Below are 17,500 nucleotides of genomic sequence, written 5' to 3'. Positions count from 1 at the left end.
TAATGTTATTCCTCACACTTCAGGCAATAACATTTGAATTCTTGCGAATATCATGTGGGATAAATATTTGTTCACCAGATTTAATTTGCCTTTTGTGTCGCCGTTCAATTTCAGAGCAGGCCGAGCTTGGTCCAACAGTCCCCCAACCAATTCATCACAAGAACTACTGGTTAACTCAAACTCATCAGTTTCTTTGAACATTAGCAAATGGTCTCTTTTGGGAAAAGCTTTATCATAGGTTCTTTTCTGCTTTTTCTCAACAACTCTTGAATGGGCTTTGTCAATTCCTGAATAAGATGCTTTCCTATCAGTTATCATGCATGAAAGGAAAAAGAATTCATCAATACAGACATTGCATGAAAGCAATGTCTGCATTGATGAATTCTTTTTCCTTTGTTGTTTTATGTCGTTTTTGAACTTCCATATCTTGGAGAGCAGATTTCTTATAAAATTTCATGGTAGCATCTAATGTTGACATAAATTTCTTGATTCCTGGGTTATCCAAATGTCTTGGATTTTTATTGTATTTCATTAACTTCATAAATTCATTATATTCTTTTTTAATTATTTTGCCAATGTCGTTTCTTCCACTTATTGGAGGGATATTTGACTTCAAATAATGCTTCAGGACATTATCAATTGTAAGAGATAATGCATCATTAAAGTTTAAACCCTTAAGGTTTGCAAGCAGGCAAAGAATTACTTGCTTCTTTGTTGGTAGTTCATGTCCCTTGATTTCCTTGTCATTGATACCAGGAGCGGTCCCTAATATCATTTTTATATATCAATCATTATGTCTAGTTTCCATTATGATACATATATGTTATATATTAATCATTAGTAATCTGAAAAATAATCAAAGTTAGCCTGACTTGCAACAGAGTGCTGCTATATTGACTGACAAATAGCCTGAGTATCTTATAGCCTGACTCGCAAGGGAGTGCTGCTACATCGACTGCGAGTTTGGTTGGGGTAGGCAGTCTATCAAGTAACAAATAAAAAAATTCCGGTCTTGCATTTTAATTTGTACTTTTTGTCAACAAAACTTTCTGACAACCAGTTAGGATGTATATATATTTATATATATATATATATATATATATATATATATATATATATATATATATATATATATATATATATATATTATATATATATATATATATATATATATATAGATATATATATATATATATATATATATATATATATATATATATATATATATATATATATATATATATATATATATATATATATATATATATGTATATATATTTATATATATATATATATATATATATATAAATATTTATATATATATGTATATATATATACATATATATATTTATATACTGTATATATATATTTATATACTGCAACTTATACAAGACTGAAAAATTTTTGTTTAAAGTAAATAGCTGAACATGAAACAGTAGTACTTTGCTTATTTTTAAACGACCGTAAATATATTTGTGGTCGTTTTTTATTTTAATTTAGTTTTTTTATGTATGACTTTCCAAAATTAATAACAAGTATTTTAATATAAATTTTTATTGTGGATGGTTTTAAGTTTGTTGACTTTTTAGAAATCAAATTCAAAAGCAAAATTAATTTACTTTGCTTTTGGAAATTAATTATTTATTTTATGTGATAAATATTATTTCTTTAGATACTATTGTTGGTGGCATAATTGGTTATGATGCAAGTAACATCAAATGTGCCATTGGCAACATATTAAAAGGTTTTTGCTAGATTGTATTTATATATTAATATTGTCAAAAATATTACTCTTTTTATTTTTTTGTTATGATTTGCATCAATACTGGACACACATACTGGGATTTAATTATTTATGAAGTAACCTTATTATCCTAATGAGGGTTGCCACTCGTGTTAATAAACGGACAAAAGCGTCTATTGTGGACCTCCAAACGGACTGTTTAGGACGTCCTTGGACGAACTTTAAAGGTCCAAAATGGACGGACGAAAGTCGTTGCATCTGGTACGTCCACGGACGTCCATTTTGGACGTCCAAACAGACCATTTTGGACGTCCTTAGACGTGCTACGGACTTCCGTGTATCCATTGGGTTTGAAGTATCCTAAAGGGTTTACAAAATTGAATAAGTGCATTATAAAAAAAAGATTCATTGTCATCAGCATATGCATGTTAATTGCAAATGATTAAAAAAGTCAATTTACGACCTTTCGTTTTGACCTCTTTGCGAAACTGGCCCACCGTGTGCTGCTAGTCCTGCTTCAGTTGAACCTTATTTTAATAAAAACGTGACTTCCATCCATTTAAGCTAAACTCAACAGTTCAATAACAATTTGTATTCTCAATATCACTGTTTTGAAATATACTTATATAGGAATTTTAATTAAATTTTTTTTAAATTGAAAGTAGACTTACTTTTGACCGCTGCTAGACAACGTCAATAATAATCCACAGGTATCTACTAAAAAGTGTAAAAAAAAAAAAAATGGTATAAATAAATTTTAAACTTCAAATTCTAAAAAAGTTGTTCAAACTTAAGATCTATGCTTAAGTAAGAACAAATCATTTAATTCATGTATCAATACTAAGTTCGTTTGATTGGTTCTGTTGAGATAAATAGAAATTTTAGGTCTAGAATTCAAGGCCGGTCCTAGACAATAAGGGGAACAATACCACCAAGATAATATACAAATAATTTAATAATAAGAATTTTTTTTGTGTGCATTTGCTGTTATTTTTTTAAGTAAGAACCAATGATATATAATAAAAAATCAATTATAACATAACATAAAAAATACGAAGTGCATAAATGAAATTTAAAAAAAAATTGCTTTTATGTTTATTGAGCTATTGAAAATAGGGCTCCTGAAAAAAAACATTAAGATGGGGCCCCGGTACTTAACACTTTTTGTACCCCCTTAACGACAGGCACTACTGGGATCATTAAAGTTTTACAAAAAAATGACAATATACTTAGTACATAAATCAGATTTAGATGGCTTGATATTTTAAATTATAGTAAACAGAAGCAAGTAAACAGAACGCTGAAGTGAACGCATGCTTTTTTCGCTGCTTTAAGAAAATAAAATAAAAAATCGTTAATAGCATTAATAGATATTTATATTATAATAATTTATACTTATTAAACATGTCTTGTTGAAGTTAATCACACTTGTTGAAGTTAAAAAATTGATAACGGAAATGTTTATGAAGTTTAAGATCGAGACGGAAGAAATGCTGAAACAACAAGAAAGTACTTTTATCAACATAGTTAGTTCTAACACAAAAATATTAAATGATCGATTAGACAGAGTTGAGTTTAACATCCTTCAAAATTTAACCATAATAGCATCAATTGCAAAGGAAGTAGAAGAAATCAAAGAAAGTTTAATTTTTCATGAAGATCTTTTCAATAAAAAAATAAAACCCGCCATTGATTGTCTCGCAAAAGAAAATCTGGCAAACATTAAAGTACAAAATAACAACCATGAACTTATAAAAATAAATAACAAACTCAGAGAGATTGAGGATAGGTCAAGGCGTAATAATCTAAGAATTGATGGTGTCCCTGAAAATGACAATGAAAGCTGGGCTGAATGTGAAAAAAAGGTAAATGAAATATTCAACGACATATTAGGAGTCAAAATTGTAAACATTGAAAGAAATAGCATAGAAAAGTAGTTCACAACAAACATAGAACAATAATCCTAAAACTTCTGGATTTTAAAGTAAAAACTGAAATTCTCAAACAACTCTTCCAAATTAAAAGGTAAAAATATTTTCATATATGAAGATTACTGTAACGAAACGAATGTTATACGAAAGACACTACGTGAAAAAATGAAAGTAGAAAGACAAGCTGGCAAATACGCGTACATTTTATACGACAAACTTATTGTACGGGATTGGAATTCCAAAAAAAGTAGTATCTTATCTTTTTAAATTTTTTTTATTTTTTATGGTCTACAATAAGTTAATCACTAAGTCTTCCTAAAGATTTTCAAATTGTCGCATACTAATATTTATTGCTAAATCTAAATTATAGCGAAAATGGAAACAGCTAATAATGATTTTGAAAAAAAAGTTAATTTATTTGAAACGTATAGATTACACTTAGACTACGAATCCGATCCGGATATTAATTATTTTAATGAAATTAATTCTCCTGAATTTGAAACCTCTTATTTTTATCCTAGTAACGTGAGCAAATATTTTAAAGGCGATAATAAAAGTGATTATCTTAATGCAGTCCACATTAATATACGTCGCTTAAAAAAGAATTTTGAAAACTTATTAAATTTTATTAGCGAAGCGGAAAGTTCTTTTAATTTAATTTGTTTAACTGAAACTTGGTGTTAACAAGCAGATTTTAAAAATAGTTCAAATCTCCATCTCCTAGGTTTTGATCCAGTAATTTTAGAACGAAGTACTAATAAGCGAGGAGGAGAAGTTTTATTTTTTGTTAAAAATAACCTTCCGTATAAAGTTCGAAGCGAAATGTGTGTTTCTGACGAAAACAAAGAGATTTTAACAATAGAACTTATAAATAAGCGTTCAAAAAAAATACTAATAAGCTGTTGTTACAGGCCACCAGCTGGAAGAATTGAAAACTTTGGCAAGTTTTTACTAAAAAACATAATAAAGCAAACTGATCTTGAAAAGAAAAAAAATTACTTGATCGGGGATTTCAACATAAACTCCTTTGATTATTATGAAAATCAAAGTTCGAGAAAATTTTTTAATGGTTTATTTTTATTTTCTTTGATTAAGCGCCCGATTAGAATCACAAGTCATTCATCATCATTAATTGACAACATTTTAACAACCGATTTTTTTTAATAAGTCGCTAAAAAAAAGGAATCATAAAAACCGATGTTTCCGATCACTTCCCGATTTTTTTTTCTATATGTGTTAATTTAAAAAAAAGAAAAGTAGGGCAAAGTTTTTATAAAAAACGGCTTATCAATAATAATAGTTTAAATTCTTTCAGAGAACAATTATCACTTGTCGATTGGGGTTATATTAACTATAATGATAATATCAACTTAATCTACGAGAATTTTTTCAAAACTTTTCACCAAGTGTATGATTCTAATTTTCCTTTAATTGAAATAGTTTTAAGCGATAAAAAATATCATTTCCTTGGATTACTAAAGGTCTCAGAAAATCGTCAAAAATTAAGCAGAAGCTTTACATAAAATACCTAAAATCGAAATCTGAAAAACATAAACAAAATTATAAAACTTATACAAACTTATTTGAAAAGCTTCACAAAAATGCAAAAAAAAACTACTATTCAAACTTGCTTAATAAATATAAGCACAACTCAAAACGCGTCTGGCAAATCATGAAGGAGGTGTCTGGAAAACTTAAACCAAATAAAAATTTACTCCCAAATTTTATACAAATTGATAACAAATTAATAAATGACTCAAATGATATTGCATTTGAATTTATTAAGCTTTTCACCACTATCGTTACAAAATTAAGCGATAGTATTTCATTCATTAAAGATAAATCTGTTGATGAGTTCGAAACATCAATAAGCTCTAATCTAAATTTTACTGAGTTAACTTTTAATGAATTTGAGGTTGCTTTTAAGTCATTAAAGCGTAATAAAGCTACTGGGTATGATGATATTAACACAATTATTGTGATTGATTCCTACGATGTTATAAAAGATATTCTTTATAAAATCTTCAGAGCATCCATTGCACAAGGGTCTTCTCCAGATAAACTAAAAATAGCAAAAGTAACTCCAATCTTTAAGACAGGGGATCGTACAAATATAACAAATTATCGCCCTATTTCAGTTCTTCCAGTTTTTTCAAAAATTTTAGAAAGAATAATGTACAACCGAATCTACTCATATCTTGTTGAAAATAAAATTCTATACGAAAACCAATTTGGTTTCAAAAAAAATAATTCAACCGAGCATGCCATTCTTCAACTAACGCGCAATATAACTGACTCTTTTAAAGACTCTTGTTTTACACTAGGAGTGTTTATTGATTTGTCTAAGGCATTTGATACTGTCAATCATCAAATTCTGTTAAAAAAACTAATATCATATGGTATTAAAGATAAAACCCTATTATGGTTTGAAAGTTATCTTACTAACCGTGAACAGTTTGTTTACAATAAAGATTCTATATCTCATCTATTAATGAATATAACATGTGGTGTTCCACAAGGATCCATACTTGGTCCACTTATTTTTTTAATATACATAAATGATCTTCATAAATCATCAAACTTAACAACAATTAATTTTGCAGATGACACTAACTTGTTTTTGTCTCATAAAGATATTAATATGCTTTTTACTAATATGAAAAATGAATTTAAAAAAGTATCTGTTTGGTTTAAACAAAATAGATTGTCTCTAAATATAGAAAAAACTAAATGGACACTTTTTTATCCACCTTCAAAAAAACAGAAACTGCCTCATATCATGCCAGACCTTTTAATTGATAATATAATAATAAAAAGAGAAAAAGTTACTAAGTTTCTTGGAGTATATATTGATGAGAATCTATCTTGGAGAAATCATATTGATAATACCTCCAATAAAATCGCTAAATGCATCGGAATTCTCTATAAAGCAAAAAATGTATTATGTAAACACCAGTTAACACAATTATATTATTCATTTATACATTGTCATATAACGAATATTATATGGGGAAGCACTCATAGAACAAAGTTAAAATCTCTTTACCTTCATCAGAAACACGCAGCTCGCGCAATAAATTTTAAAAATCGGTTTTTTCATACGAAACAACTTTTTAAAGAAATGAGTATTTTAAATATATATCAACAAAATGTCTTTAACATTTTATGTTTCATGTTTAAATGTAGAGAAAACTTGTTGCCAAACGTATTACAAAATCTTTATTGTATGAAACCTAAAAACAAATATAATCTTCGAATTAATAACAATCTTACTGCCCCTTTTTGCCATAAAAGCAAAGACCAGTTTTTTGTTTCTTATCGAGGTCCTTATCTCTGGAACAAAATAGCCTTACCAAATTTTGATTTTTCTACCCAACTGACTTTTGCTTCATTCAAACAAAAACTTAAAAGAATTATATTTTTAATTGAAAATATTTTGATTTATTTTTAATTGTTTTTTCGTTTTGTTTGTTTGTTCGTTGTTGTTCTATTTTGTATATTTTATTTATTTTTTAATCTTGCCTTTTTAAAATTTTATCTTGGTTTTTTACATGTTTTTGCATAAAGTTGTATTATTATTATTTCACTTAAGACATTGTATTTTTATTAAAAATTAACCATATATTGTAAAGGGCTTCATGACAAGATCCACATGATCTTCTAGAAGTCCTGTCATTACTAATGTAAAAATTGTAAAATACAATTGGTTATTGTAATATTTTTAAACGGCAAAATATTAAATAAAAAAAAAAAAAAATTATTTTCAAATCAAAATAAATGAGCAACTTTAAATTTGTTTGCTTATTTTTTCATATGTTGCAACCTTTTTTTTCATACGTTGTTTTTGAGCAACACTTACCTTTTTATTAATTTATGTGAAAAAGAGAAACCTTTGTATGACATAATACTTAAATATATTGTTTTAAAAAACTTTTTTTAAATTTAATTAAATAAATAAAAAAATGCTTACTTAGACAAGGATCAGTTACAATTAAATTTCTTATGTATCCTGGTTGAGGATCATACCAGATATCGCTGACATATATTTTGACGTTTTCAAAAACTCTTACATCGTTATTTTGCACTGAGTAAACTGTTATTCCATTTATTGTAGCAGCATTAATATAAAATCCATTTTTCATGTATTGTCTTATAGTAACTTTGTTCCAAGTTTTTATTGTCAATAGATTTGATGCCACATAATAGTTACCATTACCGTTAATTGGTGCCACGACAAGTGTAATTTGACTATTCATAAAAAGTGTCGAAATTCTGCATCCATAACAATTATCTTGTCCGCTAAACGTCGTTAAACGGATTATGTTTGTAAAGGAGCCTGGAAATGAGCTTAAATATACTTCAAAGGATATTCCATATTCTTTTGGTATAGTTAATGTAGCTAGACTTTGCCCTTTAACTATGCTTCTTTCTTTGCTTTCTGCAAACATCTCTAAAAATAATTCAAAGTATAACTTTTATTAGATTAGATAGTTTTTATTAGATTAGATTAAATGGTTTAATATAAAGATGAAAACATTTTTAATTGAGTTTTGTTAATAATTTTGTTCAATATGGCATTTAAGAAGAAAAATTAAAGAAATAAGTTGATTTATTGAAAAATAAATTTTTTTTTCTTAAATGTTAAATGTTGTATCTGTTTTTCATGCTTTCATTTAACTACAGATCATACATATTTTAGCTACCAACTTATTATTACATAACATTATTAACATATATTATTAACATATTTTAGCTACCAACTTATTATTAACATATTTTAGCTACCAACTTATTATTACATTACATGTTTTAGCTATCAACTTATTATTATATTGCATATTTTAGCTACCAACTTATTATTACATTACATATTTTAGCTACCAATATATTATTACATTACATATTTTAGCTACCAACTTATTATTACATTACATATTTTAGCGACCAACTTATCATTGCATTACATATTTTTGCTACCAACTTATTATTAGACTAATTTATTTCTGTAATTTATAGCTTAAATAATACTATATATTTACCTTTTTTTAAAATTAATTTTCAATTTTTAATTTTAATTATAAAAATTTAGTTTAATAATTTTTATATTATTATTTTATTATTGTATTTATACTATTAGTATTTATATTTGGCTGCTGTGTTATATATGACACAACAACCAAATGCAATAAATACAAATGCAATATAAAATATTTCCTGAAACTCCTTCCAAACCGCTCTAAAATATTTAACAAGTGCTTAAAAGAATCATATTTTATTGATTGCTAGAAAATGATGTCTTATTTTCAACTATTAATTTTATTATTTGGAAAAATTGTCAAAGTTACTGAATCTATTTTTTTGCTCAAACAGCATACAGCAGTTTTGATAAATCAACTTAAGTATGTTTATATATAGGCTGAGTTTTCTAATGATACATATTCTCTATAGTACAAGATTGATTATATATTGGTTAATGTAGATGAACCTCTGCAAAGAATCAGCTTGGTAGAGGATCATCTACATTAACCAAACTCTAGCTACCGAGCATCAGCTTCTCTCCAATTGTTTAAAGGTTTAATCTCTGCAATCTTTTCTAATTTTTTTTTTTTTTAAATTTTGTTTTGGTTCAAGTGCCCCAAAAAGACCTAACGGTCTTGTCACAGAGCACCGCAGAATATATAGCGCAAAATATGTCGAGAACTCGCTTCGAACCCTGGATAACTTGCTTCTAAAGCAAGTACTTTAACAACTGTGCTATGGCCGCTAAATAAAATTATTACCAAACAATAACTAATATTAACTTAGCTGCTGTTTAAAGCTATTATATATTGTTTCATCTAGAAAAATAAAACTTGTGTGACTTATCATTCAGCAAAATTGCAACCCTTTACTGTAACTACTCTTTCATAAAATTCTTTTCCTTTAAACATAAGAGCGTTGAAATTTAATTTCATCAGCCTGTCTTTCTAAATCACACACATCTATTTTTTATGGTTTTGGTGAACAATTTTCATACTATTTGACGCTTTTTTTCATTTCCTTGTATCTCCCATTTTTAATTGTATTTGCTGCTGCCTGCAGATTTATTATAAAAACATTTAATAGAAAAAAGTAAACCTATTATAATATATTATTATATAACATTTAAACCTTATTATAATAATACTGAAATTATGTATTCTGTGACTGCTTAAAAAAGCAGTTACAGAATAGATACCAGGAACATTAAAAGACTTAAATCTAACGTTAAAAACTTCAAAAAAAATTTGAAACTAACTTATTAAAAATTGAAATTATTGAAAAATTGAACAAGTTGAAAGCAGAAACCTATTAATAAATAAAAATAAAACTCTTCCTTCTAAAAGTTTTTTATTTTGCGCAAAAACTTAAAAAATGTCGTTATTAAGCAATTCTAAAAATATCATTAGCCTCAACTGTATTTGTATAATACTATATCAATATGTACTATATCAATATGTACCATATGTACTATATCACTATATATACTATATCACTATATGTACTATATGTACTATATGTATGTACTATATGTACTATATGTATATATATACTATATATATGTACTATATATATATGTACTATATGTACTATATATATATTATATACTGTATATATATACTGTATTATATACTGTATTATATACTGTATTATATACTGTATTATATACTGTATATATACTGTATATATATGTACTATATATATATTATATACTGTATATATATATGTACTATATGTACTATATGTACTATATCACTATATATACTATATCACTATATACTATATCACTATATCACTATATATATGTACTATATGTACAATATGTACTATATCAATATGTACTATATCAATATATACTATGTATAATAATATATATCAACGTTATTAAGCAATTCTAAAAATATCATTAGCCTCAACAAAAAAAAATTTAATTGCGCATCGTGGTGAACAGACGTGTTTTTATTACTTCAAAAATAAAAAAATAAAAAAAATTAAATTAAAATGGATATTAAGATGATTTCAGATTTACTAGAGAAACAAAAAAAAGGTATTTTGGAAGAAACGAGGAAGCTTTTGAAAGATCACGAAAAAGTATTCGCATCTATAACTGCAGCAAATATGGAAATTCTTACTGAGCGGCTAGATATGAATGAAAAAGTCGTAAGCGAAAACTCATATAAAATTAATAACATTGCAATGGATTTAGATGAAACGAATAAAAAAGTTATATCACTTGTATCTGATTGCAGTGATATTATGAAATCTATCCAAACTAACAATGAGATTATTTCGAATAAATTTGAAGTTGTAAAGAAAAAAACAAAAGAGTTAAGCAATAAAATTAAAGACAATAGCGAAATACTGAAAATAAAGAATAAGCTTAGAGAAATCGAAGATCGTTCACGAAGGAACAACCTCAGAATAGAAGGCCTGAAAGAAAGCGAAAACGAAAATTGGAGTGTAAGCGAATCTAAGGTACAAAAGATGTTTGAAGATACACTTGGTTTAAAAAGTATACAAATCGAGAGGGCTCACAGGACAGGATTTAGAAACACACACAAAACTCGCCCAATAGTTGTTAAGCTACTAAACTATAAAGACAAAGTAGAAATTTTAAAACAGGCGAAAAATTTAAAAGGAAAAAATATTTACATAAACGAAGACTACTGCGCCGAAACTACAATTATAAGAAACGAGCTTCGAGAACAACTGAAAAAAGAACGAGAAGGCGGAAAATATGCGGTTATATCGTACGATAAACTAATCATTCGCGAATGGACTCCCAAAGAAAAGTAAATGTTTTTTATTTGTTATTTTATTGTTTAAATTCTTATTTTAAAATGGAAACTAATTTATTATCTAATTTTAATGCAAAAAATTACACATCCAATAATAATGGCAATAATAATGACATAAATAAACTTAAAGCTTTCCTAAGAAACAAAAATATACTTTTCAAAAATAACCCTGAATTAAACATTAGTTTTTTTAAGGATGGGGATGGAGAGGAAAATATAAGCCCTTAATATAACAACTCGAACATTTCAACGCTCATTGGCAACATTGATGTTAATGCACTATCCATTCTGCATCTAAATATAAGGAGTATACAAAAAACTTTGATAAATTTAAAGAATTTTTGTTTAGCGTTAAAATAAAATTTCAAATTATATGTCTAACAGAAACATGGTGCAGGAATAAAGAAATCGAAAATAACTCTAACTTTCAACTTAATAATTATAAAGTTATTCATCAAATAAGAGGATCTGAAAAAATAGGAGGTGGAGTGTGCATTTTCATACATAACTCTTTAGATTTTAAACTGCGTAAAGAAATGTGCTCAATAACAAAGGATTTTGAGTTACTAACCGTTGAGGTCTTAAACGATGCCAGCAAAAACGTAATTCTATACGTCATATATAGATCGCCTTCAGGTAATATAAAAGCATTTAGCAAACACTTTAAAGGTTTAATTACAAAAAAAGATAGTTATGGCAAGCTAATTTATTGTGTAGGCGATCTCAATTTAGATTTTCTCGATTATGAAAATAATAAAAACGTCAGAAATCTTACTAATATTATATTTCAAAATGGTTTTATTCCAACAATTAATAAACCAACTCGCATAACAAAAAATAGTGCTACACTGATCGATCAAATCATAATAAACAATTTTAAAAACATAAAAGTTAAGACTGGAATTTTTGTCACTGATATATCAGACCACTTTCCGGTTTTTATAATTTCACAAAAAAGCATCAATAAAATATCAGAAAAAAAAGAAATTAAAAAGCGAATAATTAATGATACATCCACTATGACTTTTATGAATCTGTTATCCACAACAAACTGGGAAACTATTTTAAAAACTAAAAATGCTCAGGAAGCTTATAATATTTTTCATTGCATATTTCAAGACCACTATAATGAAGCTTTCCCAATTATTAGTAAATTAATCAAAACCAAATCCCATCAGAATCCCTGGATAACGGCGGGAATAATAAAGTCATCACAAAAAAAAAACGTTTGTTCGAAAAATTTATAAAAAAAAGAACTTATAAAAATGAAACAAAATATAAAAATTACAAACGTCTTTTCGAGACAGTTATAAAGTATTCGAAAAAACAGTATTATACCAACCAATTACATAACTGCAAAAATGATGCACAAAAAATGTGGCGCATAATGAAAGAGGTGATAGGAAAAAAAAACATAAGCGCTAATGAACTTCCCAAAAAACTCATTATAAATAATTGTGAAATTACTAATGAAACGTTAATTTCTATTTCTTTCAATCATGAGTTTGTTAATACAGGCCCGAGTTTGGCTTCCAAAGTAAAAAACAGCAAAACTAGCTTCGAGTCATATTTGACCTCTAATAATGATCTCATGGAAAATAATAAGTTATCTGAACAAGAACTACTTGATGCTGTAAATTTATTAAAATCAAATAAAGGTAATGGAGATGATGATGTAAGTAGCAATATAATAATTAAATCAATTTTTTATTTAAAAACTCCGCTTTTGCACATTTTCAGTCTTTCTTTAGAACAAGGTATCTTTCCTGACAAACTAAAAGTGGCCAAGGTGGTACCAGTTCTAAAATCTGGAGATGCAACTTGTGTCGCAAATTACAGACCTATTTCAATACTACCATGTTTTTCAAAAATACTAGAACATATTATGTATAAAAGATTGTACCATTTCTTAGATAATAATAACATCCTTTATAATAAACAATTCGGATTCAAAAACGGTCACTCCACTGATCAGGCAATTGCCTACCTTGTTCACGATATTCTGAAATCTTTTGATGAAAATAAATATACTTTAGGCGTGTTTATTGATCTCAGTAAGGCTTTTGACACTGTAAATCATAATATTTTATTAACCAAGCTAAAAAACTATGGTATTAAACACTCGAACTTTAAATGGTTTAAAAGCTACCAGTCAAATAGAAAGCAATACATTTCTCATAATTGCAGTAAAACTAACAATATGAATATAACTTGTGGAGTACCTCAAGGCTCTATATTAGGACCGCTCTTATTTCTAATATATATCAACGACTTAAGTAAATTTTGTAGTATATTAGACTCAATCTTGTTTGCAGATGATACTAATCTATTTTATGCTCACAATGACATAAAAATCTTATTTAAAACTGTAAACATAGAACTTCAATATCTTTCTAAATGGTTTAGAGCAAACAAATTATCTCTAAATGTAATAAAAACAAAATATACTTTTTTCCATCGCTATCATGAAAGAGACAAAATTCCATTAAAACTTCCAAATCTTTGTATTAACAATTATGAAATAAAAAGAGAGGTATCATTAAAATTTCTAGGCGTACTCCTGGACGAAAATGTAACTTGGAGATGTCAGATAAAATATATTGAAGGTAAAATATCAAGGAACATCGGCATGCTATATAGGGCAAAACCATTTTTAAATCTAAGTTGTTTAAAACTCTTATATTTCTCCTTGATTCCTATCTTAATTACGCTAGCATTGCATGGTGTAGTACCAATAAAAATAAATTGAAAAAACTCTTTAATATGCAAAAACATGCTATCAGAATTATATCCAATAAAAGCCGCTATACACCCTCTCGACCCTTATTTATTAACTTAAATATACTAAATATCTACCAAATAAATATTTATCATCTCCTAATTTTTATGTTCAAAATTAATAAAAGTATCATTCCAAAAATATTTAACCCATTATTCAAAATAAAGGAAAACAAATATCTAACTAGATATTCAAATAACAGATATATACAGCCCAACAGTTATTATGCAGCAACTGATTTTTCAATTTCAATAAGAGGACCAAAGGCATGGAATAAAATACTTTCAACTGAACTTAAAACTCTAACAATGCTTAATGAGTTTAAGACAAAACTAAGACAGCTATTAATAAAGAATGATTTACCATAAAACTATTTCTGAAATTACATTATGATTTATCTATCAAATACATGAAAAGTATATTAATTTTAGAAAAAGACTGAGTTAAATTTATTTATATCCTAATATATATATTTTTATTGTTTTTGTTTTTTGCTAAGCCTATAGCGCTTCAAGCTAATTTTTCACTTTTTTTTTTTTTTTTTTTTTTATTAATAGATGTTTTATTTATTATTTTACCACTTTTGTAAATTTGTTTATTTTATAAATTTAACGAAGCTTCTTATTTAAAAATTAAACTTTATATTTACGGAATTTATAAAGGGGCTTGGTGATAAGACATATTAGTCTTCTTCTCCCCCCTGCTATATTTATATTTTGTTAGTAAATTACGGAATGTATATTTTTAAACGGCTAAAAAAAAAAAAAAAAAAAAAAAAAAAAAAACTGCATCGTGCAAAAACTTAAAAAATGTCTCTATTAAGCAATTCTAATTTTTGATAAGTATTGAAAGCAAACGGAAACTTAAGAGGTAGAGAGATTAAAATTAATGGTTACTTAATCTAGACCTCGTAAAACTCCAAATTTAGTCAAACATTTTTTTCATATACCGCAATCTATGCAAAGCTAGAATTATCTTTTTCAGAGTAACTTTTGGATTTCAACTCTCAACCTAATTTTCGTTATTTTAAATATTATCCAATTTTATTTATATTTATTTTTTTCTGGTATTTTTGAAAGGGCGTAAAAACTTATGCTTTGTCTTATTAAAATTTGAAAAACCTTTTTGTTAGTTAAAAAACAAATCAAATTATCAGTAAGAAACTACGAAAAAGTTCTCTTATCCTAATGCAAATCTAATCAAAAACCTTTGTATTCATACTTAAATGCTCAAAATAAAAGAAAATCTAAAATCGAATCAATAAAACTCCAATCTGGCGAAGTAATTTTCAACCAACCGCAAATTACAAAACGGCTAAACGAACACTTTTATTCAGTTTTTGATAAAAATTGTTCGAATATCAATCATCCACTCCCGATTTTCAAATTAAGAAAATCAAACATCTGCTTATTCAATCAAACTTGTCTCTCAATTTTGATAATTGATGCGCAGCTACAAAATTTCAACTCACGAAAGGATCCTGGTTGCAACAATTTTCACCCTTAACCACTACACAAGTGTCCTTTCAGCTTCTCTGAAGCTCTTCTTTCGATCTTTGCTCATATCCTTCAAAATGGTACTCTTCCCATCTCTTGGAAATCAGCCAACATCACTCTGATTTTCAAAAAAGGAGACAAACAAATAGCTTCAAATTATCAACCAATCTCCCTCAGATCTGTACTTTGCAAGATTATGCAACGCATAATTAAAGCAGTAATGATGAAACACCTTCGATAACAATCTTCTCAACTCGGCACAGCACGGCTTTGTTTTTAATAGAACCAATTGACATTATCTCACAAGCGCTAAATGAAGGTAATGTAGCAGATGTTATATTCTTAGATTTTGCCAAATCCTATGATCTTGTCAATCACAACTCTCTTTTACTTAAACTCAGTGCGTATGGTTTTAAAGATCAGTTACTTGCTTGGCTAAAATCTTTCTTGACAGGTCGTAGATAGAGAGTAGTTATAGGTTCAAACTTGTCAGAATGAAAAAAGGTAAAAAGTGGTGCCCCTCAAGGCTCTGTGTTGGACCAGCTGCTTTTTATTATATTTATCAATGACCTTCCCGATGCGATGATACACTATGTCAAACTGTAAACTAATAGGAATTATCAAAAGTTTGAACAATCGAATGACGCTACGAAAAGTTTTGAACAAAATTGTTGATTGGTCAAAAAAATGGAAAATGAAGCTGATTTATGCGAAATGCAAACTGACGGTAATCATCAATTATGTAATCATATATAAGAACTTTTGGTGTTGCTGAAATCATCAGCAACACCAAAAGTTCCTATATATGATTACACAATACTTAACGACAATGGATCTTATTATTCGCTAGAAAAACTGTTTCTGAACGAGATCAAGGTGTACAAATAACAATAATAAGGCGAATTAGAAAGATTACTTAAAACTTGTTTCAACCAGAGCAATCTTCGTGCTCGGGTCTCTAAAGCGGTCATTTAATTGTGCATATATTTGGGTTGTTCGCCGTAAATAAAAACTTACGAAAATTTCGTATTTTTATCTTCCGTACTTCAAGTTGCTATTGCGGAAGTTGTACTTGCGCAAATTCACCTTCCGAACGCATTATACGAAAAAAATAAAGAATAATTATTCCGTAATAACCCTTTACGAAAAGAAACTTGCGAAACAAATCATTTCGAAAGAATACTTGCGAAAGGAGCGTTTTGTAATGTGCGCTTACGGAAAAGACTCGAAAGCATTGATTGAACTGTTATACAAAAAAATGTTATTATTTATAATTTAAATAAAATAATGTTGCTAAATAATTCTTCAATAATTTTTACATATATATCTATATATCTATATATATATCTATATATCTATATATATACAAAAATGTAATACTACTTCAATTTAATGATAATACGATTGAATTAAACGCAACAAACAACATTCACGTAAGTCAATGACACACTTTCGAAGAAACCAACAAGTAGTTCACATCAGAAAAGAGTTTCTAGTGCCTCGAATGGCTTCCTCCGGCTTTGAGGACAGCCTCTATTCTTCAAGGAATAGAGGCACCAAGAGAGTCACAGTAATCAGGCGTTATTTTTTGGGACCACGCCTCCAGTATAGACTCCTTCAAAGTCGTCATCGACATCGAGTTCGCTTTTGCCACTACTGCTTTCAATTTTACTCAGCAATTTTCAATCGGGTTTAAATCCGATGACGAGCCAGGTCACGGAGCAAGAACATTG

The 17,500-nt window shown here is 27.5% G+C and overlaps 1 protein-coding gene across 2 annotated transcripts in view; it reads right to left on the bottom strand.

The window, feature by feature from the left end:
• LOC136079832 (uncharacterized) overlaps nucleotides 1-17,500 on the bottom strand; it is a 68,194-nt gene that overhangs the window by 37,787 nt on the left and 12,907 nt on the right. For both annotated transcript variants that reach the window (XM_065796436.1, XM_065796437.1), the window contains exons 2-3: nucleotides 7,646-8,125; nucleotides 2,416-2,461 (exon numbers count right to left, since the gene is read on the bottom strand). In XM_065796436.1, coding sequence (XP_065652508.1) covers nucleotides 2,416-2,461; nucleotides 7,646-8,125 — 526 coding nt within the window. The remainder of the gene's footprint in view (nucleotides 1-2,415; nucleotides 2,462-7,645; nucleotides 8,126-17,500) is intronic.

Source organism: Hydra vulgaris, chromosome 04 (genome assembly GCF_038396675.1).
Source record: "Hydra vulgaris chromosome 04, alternate assembly HydraT2T_AEP".
NCBI classification, from domain to species: Eukaryota; Metazoa; Cnidaria; class Hydrozoa; order Anthoathecata; family Hydridae; genus Hydra; species Hydra vulgaris.
This window is presented reverse-complemented; position numbering and strand designations above follow the sequence as displayed.